General features: G+C 35.4%; 1 protein-coding gene across 1 annotated transcript in view; it reads right to left on the reverse strand.

Annotated features, from left to right (window-relative positions):
- Window positions 1-26,658, reverse strand: part of GPR158 (G protein-coupled receptor 158) — a 344,117-nt gene that overhangs the window by 168,506 nt on the left and 148,953 nt on the right. The window contains exon 3 of the mRNA XM_007189896.3: window positions 7,120-7,222. Coding sequence (XP_007189958.3) covers window positions 7,120-7,222 — 103 coding nt within the window. The remainder of the gene's footprint in view (window positions 1-7,119; window positions 7,223-26,658) is intronic.

Here is a 26,658-nt window from a genome sequence, read left to right on the forward strand (position 1 = left end):
AATATATATTTGCATATCCTAAAATCAGGATTAGCGAATATACTTTCATGCACTTATATCATGAATGGCTAGACGTAACAATAAGCTCAAAATGAAGCCCAGTGCAAAAAATTTTTAATTTATATTTCCTCACCATGAATATAGTCAATCTTTCCCTGTATTTCTATATGCTTACATATACATCTTATATTCACTTTTCTATTGTCTTCTAGATTTTTACTTCTTATAAGTGACCGTAGTAGTATTTTTCTTTGGACAAAAATACCACCTTAGACAGATCTTGGAACAATTCTGATTTGAATTATAAAATTATTAAACATGAATGGATTTTTTTTTTTTGCCTATGGACTATTTATTCAATCCCCACAACACCCAATACATAAGTACTATAAATAAAAAGACTAAATTCTCCATATTCACTTTAATATAATAATCACTATAATTTGGGGGATATCATGTTATCTCAATTACTCCTCCTAACTACCAAGGGCATAGATTTCACTCTTCCTGATGTATGAATAAGGGGAGAGTCTCAGAATATATGAGAAACTTCCCAAGTCTCCTGTGAGTAAGTGGAGATAAGACTCAAATCTGCCTGTCTGACTCAAAGGCCATCCTCATACAAAGAGCCTGCTAGATTATAAATTGTCTAAGTCAGCAATCATTTGCAATTATGAACAGTTTCCTCTAGAAAAAACGTATGGCCTACTGTGAACACTGGAATGAATGCTGAGTGGGAACCAAACATACTGAGTGTACTAGTTTTCTATTACAAATTACCACAAATTTGGTATCTTAAAACAACACAAATCTATACTGCTTCTTACATGAAATATAATACACAGCTGACCCTTGAACAACACAGGTTTGAACTGTGCAGGTTCACTTACACATGGATTTTTCTCACTGCATATGTACTACAGTACTACATGATCCATGGTCGGCTGAATCCATGTATGTGGAACCACAGATAAGGAAGGCAGACTATAAAGTTATACACAGATTTTCAACTTCACAGGGGCCAGTGCCCCTAACCCTTTGTGGTTCAAGAGTCAACCACAGTTATATTCATTCTGATATTTCTATAGCTCAGAAGTCTGATATGGGTCTTACTGGGCTATCACCAAGGTGTGAGCAGGGCTGCATTTTCTTCTGGAGAGTCCAGGAGAGACGCTATTTCCTCGCCTTTTCCAGCTTCTTGAGGCCACCTCCATTCCTTGGCCTGTGGACCCTTTCCTCCATCTTCAAAGACAGCAATGTAGCATTTCTCAAGCGTCCCTCCTTGTGTGCTTACATCTGTCTCTGACTACCGCTGGGAATGGTTCTCTGCTTTTCAGGACTCATGTGATTAGGCTGGACCCACCTGGAGAATCCAGGATAATCTCCCCATCTCAATGTCTGTAATTTAATCACATCTGAGAAGTCCCTTTTTGCCATGTGAAGTACCATTTTCACAGGCTGTGAAAACTGGAACATGCACAACTTTTGGGGTTTAGGGAGCACTATTCCGCTAACTACAATGAGCTAACGTATGAATGACTGACAGTCCAATTCCCCTGCCAGAGGTTTTTTAATACTTGGGGGAAGCTGATTGTTAACACAAGTGAATCTCTAATTAGCAGTCTAATAATATAAACAAATAAAAAGAATGAAATACCTAAGGGAAGATCTAACAAAGTAAAATTTCAGCTGGTAGGGGAGAAGGAAGACTTTGAGAGGACTGAGTATTATATCTCATAGCAGGGCCCATTTTAAGGATAAAGCTGAAAAACTCTGGGACTTGAAAATGTGTTCCTCAGCTGGGAAGTGGAGCAAGTACTAGACGGAAGGGATGAAAATGGGCAGAATATCTGAGGAAAGGGGTAAGCAGCATAAACACAAGCTTTCCAATAGTTATCATAAAAGTAACAATATTTTTGAGCATTTAATACGTGCCAACTACTATGATTAGAACTTTATATTCATTACATCATTGAATTCTTATTTATTCTATAAAGCAGATGGTATTAGCCCAATTTTATATATGGCATAAATGAAGTTTAGGTTAGTTAAATAATTTAGCACAGTGCAAGTAAGTAATAGAGCCAGGATTCAAACCTCAATTAGACTTATTCCAAAGACTATGCTCTTAATTATTATATTAAACTATGGTAGAAATTCAGCTCTGAGATCGGCAACCAGGGAAATCCAACATGGTACGGAGCGTTCCAATAATTGAAAAGAACTAGCTAAAGACAAACAAGGTAAATGAGATAGTCAATAGTCCAAGAAGATTGGCGGCACTGGGAACTCTTCCACTGGCAAATGACCCTATTTTCCACTGGCAAATAACCCTATCTGCCAGACATTTAGTGCCTGGACTCCAATCCCTATAAACAGGACTAATGAAAGAAGATGTAAAAACTGAAAATTAGGCAAATGACAGACAAAAGTATAGGCCCAGGCAGTTAGATAGAGAATTTTGCTACTACAACTGGAGTAAAGTGATTAGAACCAGGTCACAAGGCTTAAGTAAGACCAAGAGCAAAAGTAATGATGTTGATTATGAGAATATGATGTTGAAGCTCTTCTAATCCATTCCAAGTCTGGGATTAGACTAGAGACTGATACTGGACTTAGTGTGCAAAAAGCCAAATATCTCCAGCTCTCCAGTCATGAAACAGAAGAGGGATGGGGAGTGTGAGACCCAAGTGCAACACAAAGATGTGCATCCCAGAGACAGGCTAGCCTTGCTGAGCAGTTTGCTTGGAGCTCAGCATCCCTATACTGTACCTGCTTTCAAAGAGTTTTCCATTTCTTTCTTCTGAGACTACACATTTTTTAAAGCTCTGCTTTTGGGGGGCCATTTTTTCCCCACCATCGACAGAGTTAACAAAGCAGGGATTGTCGCTTTTAGATGTGGGTCATTTGTTAGATGGGTTTATCTGGAAATGCACGTGAGCTGAAGTCGATCCAAAAGGCAGGAGAGGTAAGACTGAGAGGCTGGTAATGTGTCCCATGAAGGAGAAAGGAGATTGTACTGAAGACAGAGTTCATACTGTGACAGATGGATTTGAGGAAGATGAGCTTGTCATAAGCTTGTATTTCAACAACCTGGAAGTGAACAACCTGGATTTGAAGAGACAGTTACACATCAGTACTTGGCGATTCTGAAATCCTGCTACTATCCAGATGTCAGATCCTATTAGCTCTCCTATGACCACCAATCTAAAGAGAGATGCCAGGAACACAGTCTCTGGGCTGTCAGCACAGTTTTAAATCAAGTCATCTGAACGTATCTTTGCTGTTCTTTACAAGCCCTTTGTTTACTGTGGGCCTAGGTCTAAATAAAGATTTTTAAATCAGTTCATATTTTAATAGGATTTTTAACAGTCACACTGACATCTTCTCTAAGATACCAACACCACATCTTAGCTTCTCTCTCCAAATGGGATACAAGACTATCTGTGGGAATATCAGGTCTTTTTCTAGATTCACAGCTATAAATAAGTAAATTTTACCTTTGAGAGGCATCCCTTTCTGTTTTCTATATCCCATTTTCCCTATCAAGCAACAGATTTCCTCCTGTTGCCTTTAACTCCCAAGTCTTCTTTGTATTGTCCTTCTCAACGCAGCACTGGTTGTTACAGACTTTTGCTGTCCCATCTTCCTTCTGATCCATGTAGAATTCATTCTCTAAGAATTCTAGTTTAAAAAATTGGTTATCCTAATATAATAAAATATGTGAGACAAAGTGCTAAATACCAATGGTAGTTAAGGAGTCTCTCTTTACATGTATCACTGATGTGTGTTTATATATGTGTTTGCTTATTCACTTATTTAACTATATCTATGAACACTTATTATGTGCCATGTACTATGCTAGCTGTTTTGCATACATTATCTCATTTATTGGGTCTTCGATGCTTTCTTTACCTTTGGCCCAAGGGATACATGTGGTCATTCCTTACTTCACAGTAACCACCTCAAGAATGTATGAAAACGACTGCCCATATGAATTGCCTGGATACTATGATTAAAAACTTAACATATTAAAACAGAGATATGTAGTATAATTCTAATAGTAAACCAAAAAATTTTTTAAATGGTTGGATAGCCCTTGGTAGAATACCCTACTGAGTTGTAACTCCTAGTCCTTAGGACAAGGAATGAACACTTAGATTTTCATGCAACCTGGCAAGGCCATCAGGACAGATATTTTTGGTCAAAGAGCACTTTACTGACTTCAAATTATAACATGTAGCTAGTTTTCTGTTCTGTCATTGAGGCAGGCCAGTTCTAGTTAAATATGTGCTGAGGTCAAAGCTGAATCACAGGTATGCCCAAATATAGCTCATCTTTCTGAAAACTGTGGCCTCCTTTCCACAGCTGCTGTGTGTACAACATGCAAGTTATTAGCCTTATGCAGAGAAGCGGCCCCTTCTTAGAGAGAGTAGGTCCAGTGAAAAACACTGGCTTTTAAAATAAGGAGGAAAGTAGGAGTATGCAAATTAAATAAAGATAAGTTGTTAAAGGTTAACTAGTTTCTCCTGGTGGTGTTATAAGCAAATGTCATAGTCATTCTCTAGTTCTACAATATTTAAATGTTTTATTTCAGTCACATAGTGGGAGCTGAGAACAAATGTGGGTAAACCAGATACAAAATACCTTCACAGAACATAAGCTAAAACCTATTCCCTTAATCCTTCAGTGTTGAATCATATGTTATGTCTGGACCATAAATGTGAAGAATGCCAAAGTAGCTGGGCTATTGCCATGATCTTGTACACACACACACACACACACACACACACACACACACAATCATATCCATGCTGAAAATATGTTACCGTCATTGCTACTGTATTAGTTTTCTATTGCTGTGTAATAACTTATTGGAAACCTAGGGCTGAAAACACCTATCGTTACGTCCCAGTTTCTGTTGATCAGAAGTCTGGCACAGTGAAGCTGGGCTCTCTGCTCAGGGTCTCACTAGACTAAAACCAAGGTTTTGGCCAGGCTATATTCTCATCTGGAGCTCCAGGTCCTCTTCCAAATGTATTCACACTGTTGGAAGAACCTATAGATCCTTGCATTTATACAACTGAGGTTCCTGTTTTCTTGCTGGCTGCCTTAGCTCTTAGAGGCCACCCTCAGGTCCTAGCCACATGGCCCTCTCACAACAAGCTAATTTACTTCTTCAAAGCTGGCACTAGAATCTCTCTCCAGTCTGGGAAGGAGTCATTTAATGCAATATAATCACTTGAGCAACTATACCATCACCTTTGCTACATAACATAGCCTAGCAAGGGAGTGAGTACCTCGTTGTATTCACACATGCCACCCACACTTAAGGGGAGGAGATCTGTAGAGCCCATGTGGGAGCAGAACCTTGGAGGCCATCTTAGAATGATGCCTACAACAACTATTGCTCAGAACAAGGGCTGAACCCTGTGAATTATATGACTGAGGAGAGAGCAAAATGTTACTCACTTCCAGAACCTAGAAGTCAAGTGTAAACTGTCTCAAGATGAAGAACAGTGCTCTCCAAGAAAAAAACAAGAAAAAAATCCATAAATGTCTACCAAGTTTCCCAGAGGAAGACACTCAGGTCTAAATTTCACTGTATACTTTGAACTATGCCCAGTAGAGGTGCAAATTCCTATACAGACCGATAATAAGACTGACAAAGATTTATGGATGACTACCTAAATGATAGCTGTACCTCAGTTTTGGCAACCCCAAACCCTGTACCTCCTTTCTCCACTACACTCCTTCTTGTTATACCCAACAGCTGGCTACAAGCCAACGTGGCAACACTACATTCTCTAGAGGTAGAGTAAAAAAAATCAATATTCAAATAGTAACTTTGACATCTTCTGGAGCAAGATTAAAACAACCAGGTGAGCAAGTTTTGATTCTGGAATACCTGCATACCTCAGAGATATTGTGGGTTTGGTTCCAGGCCACCGCAATAAAGTGAAATCGCAATAAAGCAATTCACATGAATTTTTTTGGTTTCCCAGTGCATATAAAAGTCATGCTTACAGCATTCTGTAGTCTATTAAGTGTACAATATCATTATGTCTAAAAAACCAATATACAGACCTTACTTAAAAAATGCTTTACTCATAAGAAAAATTGCTAATCATCATCTGACAACACAGGGTTGCCACAAACCTTCAATTTGTAGAAAAGCACAATATCTTTGATGCGTAATAAAGCAAAGCACAATAAAGTGAGGTATGCCTGTATATCTCCTGTATAATCACCTCCCCTTGAATGATGGTGGACCTGTAAATATGATGAGATAGGCTTTCCTTTGATTAAGTGACATTACATGGCAAAGTGATGGGATAGTCATTCCCATGACTTATATAATGATTATATTATATAAGACTCCATCTGAACAGACCGGGGAGATTTTCTTGGTAGCCTTGAAAAGTAAGGGTCACACGAGTAGGCCTTGAGGAGACTTCTAGGAGCTGAGAGTAAGCCCAGGTTGGCAGCTAGCAATAAAATGGGGACCTCACACATACAGTTGAAAGGAACCTAATTCTGTCAATGACCTGAATGAACTTGAAAGAAGTCCCTGAGCCTCAGATCAGATCACATCGCAGGCGACCCCTTGATTTTGGCTCCGTGAGACCCTGTGCAGAGGAACCAGCTAACCTCTGACTGAAAAGCTCATCAGTTGAAACTGTGTGATAATATGATTGTGTTGCCTTAAGCTGTTAACTCTGTGGTACTTCTTCACGTAGCATAGAGACCTAACATATAAACAAACTGAAACATAAACAAAATAAGCAAACTAGCAAAATCAGTTTTAGGAATTTTCTGCAGCAACACCTCTCAATAACTGAATCCCAACTGGTCTCACTGAGTAGCTACAGTATTTCCAGGCATTTAAAATGTATTGAAAACAAAAATATACCTAAAAAAACCCGCACATTTTTTGGTGGTACTCCAGAGGACTGGAGATGACAAACTAAAGCAAAAACTCCTTAAGTGATGAAAGAATGCCAAACCAGTGGGGATTTAATCATCTAACTCCAACAAGGTTAAAAGAAAATCTGAATAATTAATTATGATAGATATTATGTGTATTCACATATATGCACAGAAGCAAAGGGCACTTACTCTGAAAGTTGTTCACTGAGAAGACTCGAGGATGATAGAATCCTGCTTTGCAAATGCACTGATAGGCTCCAAGCACGAATCCTAGGCCCTTAATCGGCATACACTATAAGAAAGAAAAGACAGCAGTACCGTTGATCATAGTTTACTTCACAGTATAAAGACTCACAGATATCCATCATTGCAAATGGTAACAGAGATATCACATTTTCCAGAAATAAAATATCTCATTTTTGAACTTTATTTTAGGTTTGTTTGCCAACAGACATTTTTTTAGAAGTAGTTTTCTTTCTAAATATATGCCATTACAGCTGCAGTTGCCATACATCTTTAACTCATTCAGTTGCCATAGGAAGTAATTATAGTTTTTTTTAATGCCTCACATATCATCTTATTGCCTTAAGAGATATTTCTTAAGCCTATAAAAATATTTTAAAAAGTGATTCCGTGCTAAATATTTCCACCAAAGCAAAGGTAGGTAGGTAAATGGACAGACAGATACATAGAATTTAAGATGTGGAAATTGCCTTTAAGAATTAAATATTCATCAAATTTCATCCTCGGATTAAAAAATACAAATTGATGGAATAACAAAACAAGTAAACTTTAAAGTGTAATTTACAAGAGGAAAAAAAGATAAATTAATGATCCAAAGTGCTCTTTACCTAAAATCTGTTTCATAAATAAATGTTCTACATGTACATAAACATGAAGAAAAATAATGATTGGCTTTCCAAATATATCACACCAATAGACATGATGGACATCCCAAAAGCTTAATATTGGCTTCTTTCAAGAATATCACTGAACCCTAGCAAAATTCAGTTTAACATACTTCATTTCTTTTTTTTTTTTAACAACTTTATTGGAGTATAATTGCTTTACAATGGTGTGTTAGTTTCTGCTTTATAACAAAGTGAATCAGCTATACATATACATATATCCCCATACCTCCTCCCTCTTGCGTCTCCCTCCCACCCTCCCTATCCCACCCCTCTAGGTGGTCACAAAGCACCGAGCTGCTCTCCCTGTGCTATGCGGCTGCTTCCCACTAGCTATCTATTTTACATGTGGTAGTATTTATAAGTCTATGTCACTCTCTCACTTCGTTCCAGCTCACCCTTCCCCCTCCCGTGTCCTCAAGTCCATTCTCTACGTCTGCGTGTTTATTCCTGTCCTGCTCCTAGGTTCTTCAGAACCTTTTTTTTTCTTTTAGATTCCATATATATGTGTTAGCATACGGTATCTGCTTTTCTCTTTCTGACTTACTTCACTCTGTATAACAGACTCGAGGTCCATCCACCTCACTACAAATAACTCAATTTCGTTTCGTTTTATGGCTGAGTAATATTCCGTTGTATATACGTGCCACATCTTCTTTATCCATTCATCTGTCGATGGACACTTAGGTTGTTTCCATATCCTGGCTATTGTAAACAGAGCTGCAATGAACATTGTGGTACATGACTCTTTTTGAATTATGGTTTTCTCAATTGACTCAATTGCTGGGTCATATTGTAGTTCTATTTTCAGTTTTTTCGGGAACCTCCATACTGTTCTCCATAGTGGCTGTATCAATTTACATTCCCACCAATAGTGCAAGAGGGTTCCCTTTTCTCCACACCCTCTCCAGCATTTATTGTTTGTAGATTTTTTGATGATGATGGCCATTCTGACTGGTGTGAGGTGATACCTCATTGTAGTTTTGATTTGCATTTCTCTAATGATTAGTGATGTTGAGCATCCTTTCATGTGTTTGTTGGCAATCTGTATATCTTCTTTGGAGAAATGTCTATTTAGGTCTTCTGCCCATTTTTGGATTGGGTTGTTTGTTTTTTTGATATTGAGTTGTATGAGCTGCTTGTAAATTTTGGAGGTTAATCCTGTCAGTTGCTTCGTTTGCAAATATTTTCTCCCATTCTGAGGGTTGTCTTTTCATGTTGTTCATGGTTTCCTTTGCAAAAGCTTTTAAGTTTCATTAGGTCCCATTTGTTTATTTTTGTTTTTATTTCCGTTTTTCTCAGAGGTGGGTCAAAAAGGATCTTGCTGTGATTTATGTCATAGAGTGTTCTGCCTATGTTTTCCTCTAAGAGTTTTATAGTGTCTGGCCTTACATTTAGGTCTTTAATCCATTTTGAGTTTATTTTTGTGTATGGTGCTAGGGAGTGTTTGAATTTCATTCTTTTACATGTAGCTGTCCAGTTTTCCCAGCACCACTTATTGAAGAGGCTGTCTTTTCTCCATTGTATATTCTTGCCTTCTTTATCAAAGATAAGTTGACCATATGTGCGTGGGTTTATCTCTGGGCTTTCTATCCTGTTCCATTGGTCTATATTTCTGTTTTTGTGCCAGTACCATACATACTTCATTTCTGCTACATTCAATTACATAAGGATGGAATAACTTCCATTAAAATACAGTTTATCAGTAAAATAGGGTGTTTCAAGAATTTGATCAACACTGAAATTTCTTTTTTGATAGCTCTCTACCAAGATCCCAACACTTTACCTTTTTGCCATTATAACCTATTACAGGAGCTTAGAATTTAGTGAATTTGAAAGCTATAAATAGTGACCCTCTGATACAGAGGCCCTTGAGAGAAAATTCTAAATTATCTAAATAATAATCCCTCAATCTAAGCTTTAATGATTAGTACTAAGATCAAAATTACATATCATGAAAATTCCAGCAAACAATAAAGTATTTATATGTAAGGTAGCAAGAGCTAATACATGCTCTAAATTCATAGGTTATAGCAAGAAAATCTTTGAAAAAGAGCTTTCTAAAAGACCTTGAATATTTTATTTCATTAATATCCTTTTTTTTTTAACCAACACACTCATATCCAATTATGTCTTGCAATTGAAAACACAGTTCTTGACCCAGAGCAAAATACAAGGACAGATAAGTACCAGTCAATTCAACTGGGTTGGCAAGTAGTTATGAAAGAACTATCATATGTGTAGAGAATTCCTCCAGGATCTAAATGAAATAACACATCCTACTTATAAAGGTCTAGTGATATATAGTGGGCCAGATCCTATTTCTGAATTGTATAAATAAAAAGGCAATTATAACACTTACTTTGGAGAAGCACTAGTATTATAAGAGATCATACTGTTTGTGGTCAGTCAGAAAACATATGCTTGAATTCTGACTTACTAGTTATGTGAATTTGGGGCTGTTCTCTTAACTTCTCTGAGACTTATTTTTTTTAACTTGTAAGAACAATCATTCAATTAGATTCAGGAACACTCTGAAGAAAGCAGAACTACCAAGATGTCCTAATAGGTGAAATACGGGGTATAAGAGGAAGAGAAGAATAAAGGATAACTCCCAGGTTTTTGGCCTGAGCAACCTTAAGAATGCCGTTGTCATCAAGGATCTGGGAAAGGCTGCAGGTGGAGTTGATTTGGAGAAAACACAAGTTCAGTTTTGCAAATGTTAAGTGTGAAATTTAATTCCTGATATCAAATAAGTAGTCTGATAAAGTAGTATGGAGTTTGGGAGAGACGTCTGGGCTCTATAATTTGGGATTCATTTGCATAAAGACGATAGACAAAGCCATGAGATCAGATAAGACTAGATCACTAAGGGAGTGCCTGTAGGCAGCGAAGTTAATAGATCCAAAGGGATGAGACTCAGGACACTCCAAGGCTAAAAGGTTAGGCAGGAAGGAAGAAGCAAAGGACACTGAGAAGAGCAATTCAGTGAGGTATCATTATTTAATTAACTAGATTGTGACACTAAGTGCATAACATGGAATTTCTTATGAGTTACATTTATTAAACATTCATCCAGCCAAGATATATCCAAGCTAACTAAGTCTTAGATACTAAGAATATAGCAGTGCACTTTAAATATTCTGCTTCACTGGAATTTGAAGGTTAATGCTATTCATTTAATCAGCACTAATTCCCTGGTAATGTGACTTGGCACTGCAACAGTGACTCAGTTGAGAATTTTAAATGTTTAAGGCAGATCTGAAAGTTTATTGGAATAAGAGTATCTCTTTAATATAAGCTAACTATAGAGCTGAAAGAAAATGAAGTTTTTAAAAAAATCTATTGATTAGATAAACATCAATAGATTTTGATTAGATAATTAGCTGATTAGATAAACATCACCAAATATAAAGTCCCCTGAACTTAAAAAAAAAATGCTTCCTAATTTTATTATGGGAAACACTGCAATATGAATTATTAGTTACCTCAAACGCTTTGTTCTAGTCTTAAATTATCTTATATCCTTTAAGAAAATTTTTAAAATGTTCAACCAGTTAAATTCAATAAAAGAGTATCATCTGTTACAGTGGAGAAAAAAAAAAACAAAGAATATCATTCCGCTACACACACTCTGTGTGTAACCGAATGTGCTGTTGCTTACACATACTTGTCTTGGAGTGTACAAGTGATCTTAGATTATTTTTCTATTAATGATTGTAATTTTGCACTCAACTTGCCATACTTTTGTGTTCCATCCACCACCACCATTCTGTAGCTACTCCAATTTGGCCACCTCCCAACCAAACTTACACATTTTTAAGATGAGGCAATTAGGTTATTAGTCTAGCTAATTTCTTTTTTAGTCTCCATAAGTATGGTGACTACTTAACCTATGTTTACTGTAATTGGACTGAGTAACTGCTTTTTATATTTTTTTTCTCCTTAGGGATTTAGAATATAAACATAGATCCTCACTAGATACAGGAGAAAAAAATCTTCAAAATTTTACCATAACATTCATTTAAGATGTTCATTTTAGATATTAAAGATCTTTATTTTATATACTCAAATCTAAATCTTTCTACTTTATCTTCACAAAAGTCCAAAAGGGTGGAAATGGAAAAAGCAGCACTTCTTCTTCCATAAGGGTAGCTCTTCCATGAGAGCCTTTGATAAAAATTAAGCTCTTCATATTAAGAGTTAAGGCACCCTTGTGAGTGAGGTAGGTGCGCAAAAGATTGGATGCTTTCTTTGATGAACCTTACCAAGCCATCAGCAGAGACTTCCTAAGGAGAGATCTTGAGAGCCCACAATCAAAGTTAGGTTCCTAGGAGTAATCCAGATCCAAATGGGAAGAGATGTTGGTTAAGAGTTTAGAGAAAAATGGATAGATTGCTAGAAGTATAAAACCTACCAAGTCTGAGTCATGAAGAAATAAAAATTATGTACAGACCTATAACTAGCAGGGAGACTGAATCAGTAATCAAAAATCTCCTAAAAGAGAAAAGCCCAGGGCCAGATGGCCTCAACAGACAAACATTTAAAAAATAATTAAGATCAGTATTCCTCAAACTCTTCCAAAAATTGAGAGAGAACAGATCCTAACTTATTTTATGAGGCCAGAATTACCCTGATATCAAAGCCAGACAAAGATACTACAAGAAAAGAAAACTGCAGACCAATAATCCTGATTAATATTGTTGTGAAAATCTTCAACAAAATACTAGCAAACCATATTCAACATCACATTAAAAGGACTATACACCATGACAAAGTGGGGTTTATTCTTGGGATACAAGGAGGTTCATGTTACAAAAATCAGTCAATGTAATATACCACATCCATAGAATTAAGGACAAAAACTATAGGATCATTTCAATTAATGCAGAAAAAGCATTTGATAAAATTCAATACCTTTTAATGATAAAAACCTCAACAAATTAGGAATAGAAGGAAACCATCTCAACATAATAATAGTCATATATGATAAGCCTACAACCAACATCATGCCCAATGGTGAAAAGCTGAAAGCTTTTCTTTAAGATCAGGAACAAGGCAAGGATGCCCACTATTACCACTTCTATTCAACATAGTACTGGAAGTCCTAGCCAGAGCAATTAGGCAAGAAAAAGAAATAAAAGGCATCCAAAAGAAAAGGAAGAAGTACAATTACCTTTGTTTGCAGATGACATTATCTCATATGTAGAAAACCCTAAAGATCCCCACTGCCTGCCACAAATAAACTTTTAGAACTAATAAACATATTCAGCTACATTCCAAGATACAAAATCAACATACAAAATTGGCTGAGTGTTTATACACTAACAATGAACAATCCAGAAGGAAATTGTAAAAAACAATCCCATTTACAATAGCTTCAAAAAGAATAAAATAGTTAGGAACAAATTTAACCAAGGAGGTGAAAGACCTATAAACTGAAAACCATGAAACATTGCTGAAAGAAATGAAAGAAGACATAAAAAGGAAATGACATCCAGAGGAAAGGGGGTCCAAGATGGCAGCAGAGACTGATAAATAGCAAGGAGATTGAATCAGTATTCAAAAACCTCCCAACAAACAAAAGTACAGGATAAGATAACTTCACTGGTGAACTTTACCAAACTTTCAAAGAAGATCTAATACCTATCCAAAAAACTGGAGAGGAGGGAACACTCCCAAACTCATTTCATTAGGTCAGAATTACACTGATACCTAAACCAGACAAGGATAACACTAAAAAAAGAAAATCACAGGCCAATATCCCTGATGAACATATACCCAAATATCCTCAACAAAATATTAGCAAACCAAATGCAATAATACATGAAAAGGATCACAAACCATGATCAGTGGAATTGGTTCCACAGATGCAAGAATGGTTCAACATCTGCAAATCAATCAACATGATTCACCACATTAACAAAATGAAAGATAAAAATCATATGATCATCTCAATAAATGCAGAAAATGCATTTGACAAAATTCAACATGCATTTATGATTAAAAAAAACTGTCAACGAAATGGGTGTAGAAGGAACATACCTCAACATAATAAAGATTACATATGACAAATGACAAACACACAGCTAACAGCACACTCAATGGTGAAAAGCTGAAAGCTTTTCTTCTAAAATCAGGAACAAGGCAGGATACCCACTCGCCCCACTGTTAATCAACATAGTATTGAAAGTTCTAGCCACAGCAATTAGGTAAGCAAAATGAATAAAAGGCATCAAAATAGGAAAGGAAATAGTAAAACTATCACTATTTGCAGATAACATTATATACAGAAAACCCTAAACACCCCTCCAAAAAACTGTTAAACTAATAAATGCATATCAGTTGATGCAGTTGATAATTCAGTTAATATACAAAAATCTGTTGCATTTCTATACACTAATAATGATCTATCATAGAGCAAAATCAAGAAAACAATCTTATTTAACAATCACATCAAAGGAATAAAATACCTAGGGATAAATTTAACTAAGGATGTACACTGAAAACTATAAAGCACTAATGAAAGAAACTGAGGAAGACACAAATAAATGGAAAGACAGTGCATGCTCATGGAGTGGAAGACTAAATATTGGTAAAATGTCCATACTACCCAAAGCAATCTACAGATTCAATGTAATCCCTATCAAAATTCCAAAGGCATTTTTCACAGAATTAGAACTAGTTATAAAATTGGCATGGAAACCCAAAAGTCCCCAAATAACCAAAGCAATCTTGAGAAAGAACAAAGCTGGAGGTCATCATGCTCCTTGATTTCAAACTATACTACAAAGCTATAGTAATCAAAACAGTATGGCATTCACTTTGCTGTACAGTAGAAACTAACACAACATTGTAAAGCAACTATATTCCAATAAAAATTAATTTTAAAAAACAGTATAGTATTGACATAAAAACAGACACATAGATCAATGGAACAGAAAAGAGAGCCAAGACATAAACCCACACGTATATGGTCAATTAATTTATGACAAAGAAGGCAAGAAGATACAACGGGGAAAGAATACTGTCTTCAATAAATGGTGTTGGGAAAACTGGACTGCTACCATGCAAAAGAGTGAAATTGGACCACTATCTTACACCATATACAAAAATTAACTCAAAATGAATTAAAAAATTGAATGTAAGACCTGAAATCATGAAACTCCTAAAATAAAACATAGATGGTAATCTCCTTGACATCTACGACGTTTTCGTGGATCTGACTCCAAAGGCAAGGGAAACAAAAGCAAAAATAAACAAATGAATCTACATCAAACTAAAAGGATTCTGTACAGAGAAGGAAACCATCATCAAAATGAAAAGGCAACCTACTAAATGGGAGAAGATATTTGCAAATCATATATCCAATAAGGGGTTGATATATAGAACTCAATAACCAATAAAGAACTGCCATATGATCCAAAAATCTCACTTCTGGGTGTATATCTAAAAGAATTGAAAGCAGAGTCTTGAAAAGATATTTGCACACCCATGTTCACTGCAGCATTATTCACAACAGCCAAGAGGTGGAAGTAGCTCAAATGTTCATCAATGGATAAGTAAAGAAAATGTAAAGAAAATAAGAATAAGTAAAGAAAATACAATGGAATTATTATTTAGTCTTAAAAAAGAAGAAAATCCTGTCACATGCTACAACATGAATGAACCTTGAGCACTTTATTCTCATTGAAATAAGCCAGTCACAAAAAACACATATACTGTATAATTCCTCTTATATATGGTATCTAAAGTAATTAAACTCACAGAAAACTAAAGTGGAATGGTGGTTGCCAGGGACTAGGGCAAGAGGGAAATGAGAAATTGTTTAATGGGCATAGAGTTTCAATTTTGTAAGATGAAAAAGTTCTAGAGATCTGTTCCACAACAACGTGAATATAGTTTATTCTACTGAACTGTACACTTAAAAATGATTACGATGGTAAACTTTACGTTACATATTTTTACCACAATTAAAAATTTTTGAAAAAAAGAGTTTAGAGCAAAATAGTCTTTCTCCCTCAACAATATGTACGTAAAGACTACAGGTCATATTGCAACACATAACTGGCATGACACATAATCCATCTCAACTCCTGGTAAAACATAATTGCAGAGCAAAACCTGGCCAGCTTGACAGTCATGAAGATTTTGTATAGAGGTACTATTGAGCAGTGAAATGGCTAAAAATGAAGGCTAAAATTAGATACGTACAGGGGAAGTCTTTTTTGGCAGTTAATGGAAACAATGCTTGTGCCCAAGGATCACATTTACATGTCATTCTGAAGAAAAACTAATTTAACTGAAAGAAGTAGGCAAAAGATGCAAATACAATAGAATTTACATAATTCAAAATCCTCTAGAAACCTTTAAATACTTTTTTTTTTTTTTTTTTTTTTACTTTGTTTTGGAATCTTCCTAAAATGTGAAACACTTTCTGGCTTCTCTGAACTGAACACCATAAACAGAATTTAACATTTTCCTCAGGAGTCAGAATCATTACTTTCAACAATAGGTACTGAACTATGCTGAAATACACTAATGCCCTCTGGAGCTATTAAAAGTTTATGGCTACTTTCTCATATACCAAATAGCCCAGACTGCTGTACTGTTTTCTTTCTTTTATTTACTTTTTATGTTTTCTTTTTCCTTCTTTGTTATCATATTTTAATTGTAAAATATAGTTACTTCTAGACATGTCTTTTCTCTCCTATATTATGGTTATAATTGCCTGTATACATGGAAACTAGATCACCAAACATACAAAGCAAGAGTACATGAGATAATACATAACAAAGTAAGAGTAAATAACATAATAGTAAACAGTTCATGTTTACTGAGTGTTTGGTCTATGCCAGGTCCTGTTCTAAGCAATGTGTAAGTATTAACACATTTAATCCTACATCAATTTTATCATTATCTCCATCTTAAAGATGAGAAAATTAGGCATAGACTGCTAAGGTAACTTGCCCAAAGCTTTAACTGGCAGAGCCAGAATTCAATCCCAGGGGTCTGGCTCCAGAGAGTAATAACTATTCTCCCATACACAGGAGTGGACGCTACTGTCTGGTCACTTTGGAATCTACTTTGTTTCAAGAACTTTATTTTTCCATTCTTCTTGTTTTTAAGCAATATTCCAAATGGATCAGTTTGCTGGATCATTAGGCTTCGGGTATGTGAAAGTTATTAATTTTTAAATGCATATATGAAATGTATTTTAAGAAATGTGGTTAATTCTTACACCTGTTACAAATTTAAAAAATAAGCCTCTCCCTTCCCAAAGCAGAGTTCCCAAAGCTCAGATCTTAGAAAACAAATCTTCATTTCAGATCACAGAAGTAGAGTAACTCTTCTCTACCTGAATTCCTGAAAATAGAAGCCCTCTGGGTCTAAGGAGAATCAGGAGGCCAGTTCACAGATGCTTAGTCCCAAACTAAACTCAGCAAGCAAAGCAATGGAAACCAGGGAGTTCACGGCAGTCCAGATTGTCACTTCTTTCTCTCTGGTGGCCAAAACACGGTTCCACTCTGCTCTGACAGAAGATGTATCTAATTCCAGAAAGGGTTTCCTACTATAATGAATTTACTGAGCCTTATTCAAAACGCAGATTGCAACACCACAAAGGCATAGAGAAAAGTGAAAGGCCTGACACCGGAAAGACGAAGTAGCAACTGGGGCTTCTACATTATTTTAAAAAGCAAGCAACCTTTATTTTTATTTTACTCCTTCAATGAAACTTGTGAAGAAATACTGTAAAATGTTGAATCTGGTAATTTGCGAGTGGGTTTGGGGGGACTTGGTATTAAAACAGGTTAATTATCCTAACATCCAGTGACTTCTCCACAACTATCAGCAGTTTATTAAAACAAAAGGAAAACACTGAAACAGAGGAAATCTAAAAGGCCCCCAGGCAATGATAGGGTACACATCACCCACATATTTCATCAAACAATCTTCCAGGAAAACAAGAACTCATGAATAACACATAGTGCAGTATTTCACCAGGGAGAAAAAGAACTACATTTTGTCTCTATTATTCATTAGCTGCCAGATAACATGGTTTGAAAAGCTTGATGGACTGGAGCAGGGTTGGGGGTGGAAGGATGTTTTCTTTTAGGATATAGTTAAAATGAAAAAAGAAACTGTTTTCTATTATTAATTTTTTAAAAGTTCTTGTTATATTCAGTGGAGCCCTCTCTCACAACACAGGGCTAAGGAAGCCAATGCAGCATCTGGAGCAGACACATTACAAGTACTGACACACAGCAAGATGCTTTGCGGGAGGTTGAAATTGACTCAGGAAAACGTTAGGATTGTATCTCATTGAGTGAGCAAGCCAATTTTTCTAGACCTTCTTACAGAAAAAAGTCCCAAACGCTCGATAAAGGTAAGTTCTTAATATGCTCAACACTTTAAAAAAAAATAAAACAATGCCCCCCCACTAAACCACAAATTCACTATGTTCTGCCTTTGACACCCTGTGCTTCCTGTGGTCACAGATCATAAGCAATGGGGACTTCCTTCTCATTACTGACTTAATTTAGCTCTTGCTTACTGAGCCCCATTGTGTGCTCTTTGCTACAGCAACAGAGAGGAACAAAATCATGGTCTAGTTCTCAGAGAGCTTACCACCCACAGGTAGAAAAGTAAAATCAAAGTTGCTCTATGGTGCTCTATCATGTTCACAGTTAAAGGGCTTCACATATATTTGTTTTTGAGTAGTCCATCTTTACACATTTTTCTGGTATCAATTGTTTGTTAAAATACAAATTGCTGTACTAAGAACAGAAATCAATGAAAGAATATATAATATGATTTCAACTTTATAAAATTCAAAAATGTAAAATTTTTATAAAGTACTATTTTAGCATATATACATATGTGAAATGATAAAGAATCAAAGTGATAACATAAATTTCAGGATAATGGTTACCTTTTGGGGGGGGCAGATGGGTATAGGATGACAGAGGAGAATACAGGGGCTTCTTAGGTAATGGTAACAATCTATTACTGAAATGAGGGAAGGAAGAAACTGACTTTAGTTTCTGGCTGTGATACATTATTTTATAGCAGGATGAAGTTTTCACCAAAAACAATTAGAATATCTGGATAAAATGGAAGGAAGGAAGAAAGAAACAAAGGAATGAAGGAACAAACAAATGACTGAACTCACCTACTTACCTATGAGGAGGCGTCAGAAAGCTGCCGATGGAGCCAAAATTGAGAAGCCAAGATCACAGAAAGAAGAAACATGCACAGATATACTATATTCTTTATTTATGTATCAAACTGAGTATTTGATGATATGAGGCATTGGGGAAAGACTGAGAATCCGGACAAATGGAAGCTGGTAAGAAGCAGAGAAGCCTGCAAAGTTTTCGTAATCTTACAGTCCAGAGGAGAAAAATAATCAATTTGAGCACTTCAAAAATACTCAAGCCTTAAGGACACAATCCCAGACAGAATGAAGTAACAAAGAAATAAGACTGAGACTCAAAATTTGTTGTTGAATTCTTAAGCTGTCTGCGGTGAAAATCAAAGAAGCAAAGCAGATGCTAAAGAGAAACAGGGTTGAGTTTCTGGTAGTATCGCAATGTTACATTCCTAAATTGGAGTTTAGGAATTTCCGAGGATGAAGGGCCCTAGTAAACATCTCAGTGAGCTCCCCAGTGCTATATCCTAGAAGTAAGAGTAAATAAGGAGCAGTTTGAGACTTTCATTGACTTCTGTCCAGCTGTGGGACAGATCAAGTACTGGTTAGATTAAGATGATCTGTCTCCAGGGAGATCAGCTCGGTGCTTTGTGACCACCTAGAGGGGTGGGATGGGGAGGGTGGGAGGGAGGGAGATGTAAGAGGGAAGAGAAATGGGAACATATTGTATATGTATAACAGATTCACTTTGTTATAAAGCAGATGCTAACACACTATTGTAAGGCAATTATACTTCAATAAAGATGTTTGAAAAAAAAAAAAAAGAGACATAGGAAAAAAAAAAAAAAAAAAGATGATCTGTCTCTATCTAGTTACTCATCAGAGACAGGGTAAAACCTCTCTGGAAGAAGGTAATGAATCCAGAACCACTACAACAAAACTATGTGTGGCATTCACTCTTAAATTATCAAACACTAAGAAATAAACACAATATAAACAGATCGACAAATGACCAGACACTCAAGCTACTGATAGATTTTTAAATAACTATAATCAACGTGTCCAAGAAAGCAGAGGACAACTTTTAGAAAAATTGGAATCTAATTTTTATAAAAACAATAAAATATTCTGGAATATTCCAGAACTAGCAAAACCAAGACAGGATACCAGAGAAGCCAGGGTAAGCCAAAGAGAAGACAGATTAGCAAAAACTGTCCAGTCTGAAGCTTGAAAACTAAATTGAATAGAAATATACAAAAGAACACAAAGGACATAACGAATCATAGAAAAGGGATCTAATATACTTGTACTTAGAGTCACATAAAGGGAGAGGACAGAAGCAATATTAGATAAAATATATCTAGCTATACATCCCAAAGTGGATAAACACACATCATAGTCTAACTAGAAAACCAAACACACAAAAAAATCTTAAAATAGCCAGAGGGGAAAAAAAAGATCATACTTACAAATAAGTAGCAACAAGTTTGACAACTGTCTTCAAAACAGAAATAAAAGAAACCAGAAAATAATGGAACGACATCATTAAAGTGCTAAAAGAAGGGAAAACCCTAGAATTGTTTCCCAAGAGAAAATACCCCTTCAAATGTGAAATACATAAAGGTGTTTCAAGTCAAACAAAACCTGAAAAAAAAATACCTTATCACCAGACCTATGACAAAAGAAATGCCAAAGGAATTTTCAAGCAAAAGGAAAATTATGCCAGACAGAAGCACAAAAATGCAGGACAGAATGAACAGCAATGTAAAGTAAATATGTGGGTAAATCTAAAATAGATATTACAAGGTACTAATAGTAATAATAACGTCTCGTGAGCTTTAAGGTATATATTGAATTAAAATGCAAGGCAAAAGGCAGGGGGAAGGGTAAATGCAGGTAAAAGGTGCTGATACCCTATTTCGTCTGGGTAAGGTAAAAGAAATAACTTATATTTGTTTGTAATAAGCTAAGGATATATGTTGTAATCCATAGAGTAACTACTAAAAGTATAGAAAAACAGTGTATAACAGGCAAAGAAAAAAGGAGAATACTAATAAAAAGAAATAATAGATTAATGCCAACTAAGGCAAGAAAAGAGACAGAAAGGAGTATAATGGGACACACAGAAAAAGATATTAAGATAATATATGTGAATAAAATTAACAAGGAAGGGAAGAAGGAAAACAGAAAGGCAAGCAGCTGTCTGATTTCTAACAGTGATTTCTTTAAAATCTGCAAACATTGTTATGTGGTTTTTCCAGTGATGATTAGAAAGCAATTACATTTGTATAATAAGGCCATTAGATTAATATGATGTATGTTTACATTTTTATAAAAGAACAACAGCAGGAAAAAATAATGTTTTTTAACAGGATGTTACCTTTGAAATGGGGTGGATAATGATTGGAAGAGAGCAAAAATGGACTTTTTTGCTGGTAATATTCTCCTTTCCCACCTGAGTGCTTGTTAAACAAGTATGGTCATTTTGTGCACTACTTTGTATGTATTTTGCACACCAATAAAAATTTTAAAAAATAATCAAGTAGCACTATGAGAAACCACTTTACACTGACTAGGGTAGCTAAAATTAAAAAGGTAAACAATAACAAGTGTTGGTGAGGATGCAGACAAGTTGAGCCCTCATACACTGCTGGAGGGATTACAAACAGTACAGTCACCTTGGAAAACAGCTTATCAGTCCCTTAGTTCCCATATAACCCAGCAATTCCACGCCTGGGTTTATACCCAAGAGAATTAAAAACATAAGACCCACACAGAACTGGCACAGAAAAGTTCACAGCAGCTTTATTCATAACAGCCAAAAAATGGACACAACACAAATTTCCATTAGCTAGTAAATGGATAAATAAAATGTGGTCTATTCATATAATAAATTTTTATTCAGCAATAAAAAGGAATGAAGTACTGATACATGCTACAACATGAATGAATTTTGGAAAAAGTATGCTAAGTTAAAGAAGCTAGTCACAAGAGAGCACATATTATATGATTCATTTATATGAAATATTCAAAATGGGCAAATCTGTAGAGACAGAAAGTTGAACAGTGGTTGCCAAGTGTTGAGGAGAAGTACAAAGGAGTACAGGGTTTCTTTTTGGGGTGACAAAGAGCCTCTGAGAGTAGACAATTGTTATGGTTGCACTACTCTGAATATAATAAGAACCACTGAATTGTACACTTTAGGAGAGTGAATTTTATAGTATGTGAATTATAGTAAAAAGAGAAGACATTTCCTTGAAAACTGAGAAAATGCAGGCTATACAAACAAATGTAGATGGGATGCAGATAAAAGAGCTATAAAACTCAAACATTTTTGGCAATGCTTTGTCTTAGTCATCTTGGGCTGCTATTTATTTATAACAAACTACCATGATGGCTTAAACACAGATATTTCTCACAGTCTGGAAGCTGGGGAGTCCAAGATCAAGGTGCTGACAGATTCAGTTCCAAGGGAAAGTCCTTTTCCTGGCTTGCAGATGGCCACCTTCTTACTGTGTCCTCATATGGTAGAGAGAGAGGGAGAGCCCTGGTCCTTCTTCCTCTTCTTAGAAGGACACTAATCCTATTGCAGGGCACTACCCTCATGACCTCATCTAAACCTAATTACCTCCTAAAGGCACTATCTACAAATACCACATTTCAGGTTAGGACTTCAACATATGGACTTTGGTGGGGCACAAACACTCAGTCCGTAATACACTTAATGTGTACAAGAATACAGAAGAGAAGATTGATAATGTTGGCAGAGACTGGCAAAGAAGCAAAAGTACCATTTTAAAAGATAATGGCTGGAAATTTTCCAAAAACAATTAAGTTCACATTCCAGATGCACTACAAACCCTAAATTGGATTAATACAAGGAAAATAACACCTAGATATATCAAATGCAAAGACAATCTTTAAAGCTGGCTTCATATATAACTAAAATATACATTCTATATAATCTGAATATATTCAATATTATTAGATTTATTATTATACTATTAAAATAAAGTGACAATGGCTTGTCTAATACAAGTGCAACAGAAAATAACTGCTAATCTAGAGTTTATATACAATTAAAATACCCTTCAAAATTAAAAAGTGAAATAAAGATATTTTCAGAAAACCACAACCTGAAATAATTTTTCAGCTGTAAACCAATACTACATAAAATACTAGGGAGTGTTTATTAGACTGAAAGAAAATGATCTCAAATGAAAGACTGAAGATGCAGAGAGGAATCAAAAGCCATGGAAAGGGTAAAATCTGGGCTCATCTAAATTAATATTTACTATTTAAATCACTGATGTAATTATGTATGTATTATTAGGGACATCCATAAAAGAAGCCTAAGAGAATGTAAGATACAAAGTTGATAGTAGTGATGAGAAATGACAGAAAGGACAGAAGAGGAAAGGCAACTAGAAATAATAAAAAAGTTCACAACCCAAATATAAAAGAATTCATACATCAATAAGAAAAAAATAAACATTCCAATTTAAAAATGAGCAAAAGCTTGAATAGAGTATCACAATGGTTAATAAACATATAAAAAATTTCCAACTTCATTAGTCATCAAAGAAAAACAAATTTAAGATAACCAATACATATCTACTAAAATGGCTAAAACTTTAACAACTGACAATTTAAGTGTTAGTGAGGATATGGAATAAGTAGAACCCTCATATAGTGCTGACAGACATATAAAGACGTACAATCTCTTTGTAAATGAATTTGGCATTATCTACTAAATCTGAAGATAACATATCCTATTATCTAGCTATTTCAATCCTAGATGTATATGCAACTGAAAGATATGCAAACATGTTCTAATAGACAAGCAAAAAGAGCTGCACTGTTTGCAATAATCCCAAACTGTTAAGAAGCCAGATGTTCATCTAAAGTAGAATGGAGAAATAAACTGCATTTATCTAATATTATTTATATAATAGAATACTATACAGCAAGGAAAATAAACCAATGCTATATACAACAACATGGATGAATTTCTCAATCTCTCAAACAATGTTGAACAAAATAAGTCATATGTGCTGTATTATTCTATTTACATAATGTTTAAAACAGGATATTGCAATATGTAGTGTTAGAAATCAGGGTATTTTTTAGTTTGGGGGAATAGTGGGGAGGAGGTGATGGGCAGGGGCACAAGAAAGCCTTCTGGCGTACTGGTGATGTTTTTTTCTCTTGACCCGAGTGGTACTTACATAAGTGTGTTCCCTTTGTGACGATTCATTGTGCTGTATACCTATGATTCTATATTTTTATGCAATGTGTTTTATTTCAATAAAAATTATAGAATTAATGTTATGCCACCCTTCTGCCTCTCACACCCCCAGTTTTTATTTCCCTTCTCTTTCACCTATCATATAAATTCTATTTTTTAGTATTCTGATTTATTTGAAACAATCGGAACATTTTATCCATTCCATTTTTGCTGACAGAGAAGGAATCTAAGTACTGATATTGAAGGAGGAAGCCTCTGGAAATTAAAAGTAATTATACAAAAAATTATGTAAAATTCAGAATGTGTTTGCATGCACTCAGTTCTTGGCTGCCTCTCAAGTATTTAGAATCTGAATGTACATCTGCATTTCCCCAGTGAAATTTTAGAGGGTTTTTCAATAGTAATTAGCAAATCAGCTAAAGAATAAAGGGCATAGAGCTAAACCAAAAGCCAGGAACTATACTGCTTATTAAATGCTAAATCAAAACTAAATGTTATATTCTCAAATGGCACTGAGCTTTTCTTTTATTATGGAGAAAAATAAAATATTATTTATCACTCACGAAGAAAATCATTTTAATTGGTATAATTGCTATCATTCTCGGCTGAAAAACATGCAAGATTTTTTAAACAATTTATCTTATTCTAGAAAAAAATTCAAGATGCATAAATGTCCTTAGTTCATCATTGAACCACAAAAAAAGTTTTTTAAAAAACTGGACAAATTTTAAGTAAATATTTAAGGTTAAAAAATGCTTCCAGGGCTTCCCTGGTGGTGCAGTGGTTGAGAGTCCGCCTGCCAATGCAGGGGACACGGGTTCGAGCCCTGGTCTGGGAGGATCCCACATGCCGCGGAGCAGCTAGGCCCGTGAGCCACAACTACTGAGCCTGCGCGTCTGGAGCCTGTGCTCCGCAACAAGAGACGCCGCGATAGTGAGAGGCCCGCGCACCGCGATGAACAGTGGCCCCCACTCGCCGCAACTGGAGAAGGCCCTTGTGCAGAAACGAAGACCCAACACAGCCAAAATTAAATAAATAAATAAATTTATTAAAAAAAAATGTTTCCAAGTACTTTAGGAATATTCATTTTTATATAAACAGTAAAAATATTGGTTATAAACTTTCTTTACTTTATCATCAAAACAGGTCCCTCTAAATAATCTCTATGGCACAACATTCAAAGCCCTGCACACACTCTTTCAAGTCACAGAACTTTAGTACGCTTTGCCTTACCTGAGACTCTAAACCTAGTCTGACCAACAAAAAAATTTGGATGGAAATATAAAATAGCTATTTAATTTTAGCATTCCTGATATCTGTGAGTGGGAATGTCAACTAAAGTTGACATGTACCCTAGACTTTAAGAAGACAGACTTTTTAAAACAGAAGGAAAATTTCTCCAATGAAACACAAAGTTCAGAAAAGAAACATATTCAAGAACACTGAGGAGTTCACAGGAGTAATAAGCATTAGCACTAAGTTTAAAAATTTTAAAGTACCTTCATTTCCTTTTTGAGAATGTCTGCGATGGCCAATAAGGGATATATAGGTACAAGGCATATATACGGACTCACCAAAGTATTTTCCATGATTTCATTTGAAGTTGCTAAAACTCATGGAGAAATGGATAAAAGATTTGAAGATATTATTGAATAATCATAAAAAGGGCTCTGATTAATAGAGGGAAATTTGTGGTAGTGAATTCCAAAGCCCCTGCTCTTGGCACTCTTTTCTTCAATGTATTTAACGACAGTTTGAATGAAGCACTGAGCAGATGATATTAAAGAATTAGTGGTCAAGAACACAGACTTTGGAGTGAGACACACTTTAGTTCAAGTCCCAGATGAACTACTTAATAGCAATGGAACATTGGGCAAATTACTGTCTCCTGAAATCCTATCTTCCTTATCTATAAAATGAGAATAATAATAATTCTTACATCATAGAGTTGATTATTTTATTTTACAAATGCTTGTATGGTATTTATTATATGCTAGTCCTTATTTTTAAAACACTTTACATATATTAATTCATTTAATCCTCATAGCAACCCAGTGAGCTAGATGTTATTGATTATCAGCATCTCAACTTTATAGATGAGGAGACTGAGGTTAAGAGGTTAAGTAACTTGTCTGAGATCACACATCTAACAATTCACAGAGTGGAGTTTATATTAGGTAAATAGAATGCCCAGTCATACTCATTAAATGTTAGCACTCATCATAATCATCATCATTGGAATGACAATGAATATACAAGATGATAAAAGCAGAAACTGAAAGGACAATAGGTTAATTAGAACAAAATAAGATTTAATATAAAAATATAGGGTCCTGTGACTGAATTCACAAAAATCAGCCACAGAAGTTGCCAAATTATGATATGACTGCCCCCCAAATACTAAAACAACAGTTGACTGC

Source organism: Balaenoptera acutorostrata, chromosome 3 (genome assembly GCF_949987535.1).
Source record: "Balaenoptera acutorostrata chromosome 3, mBalAcu1.1, whole genome shotgun sequence".
NCBI lineage: Eukaryota > Metazoa > Chordata > Mammalia > Artiodactyla > Balaenopteridae > Balaenoptera > Balaenoptera acutorostrata.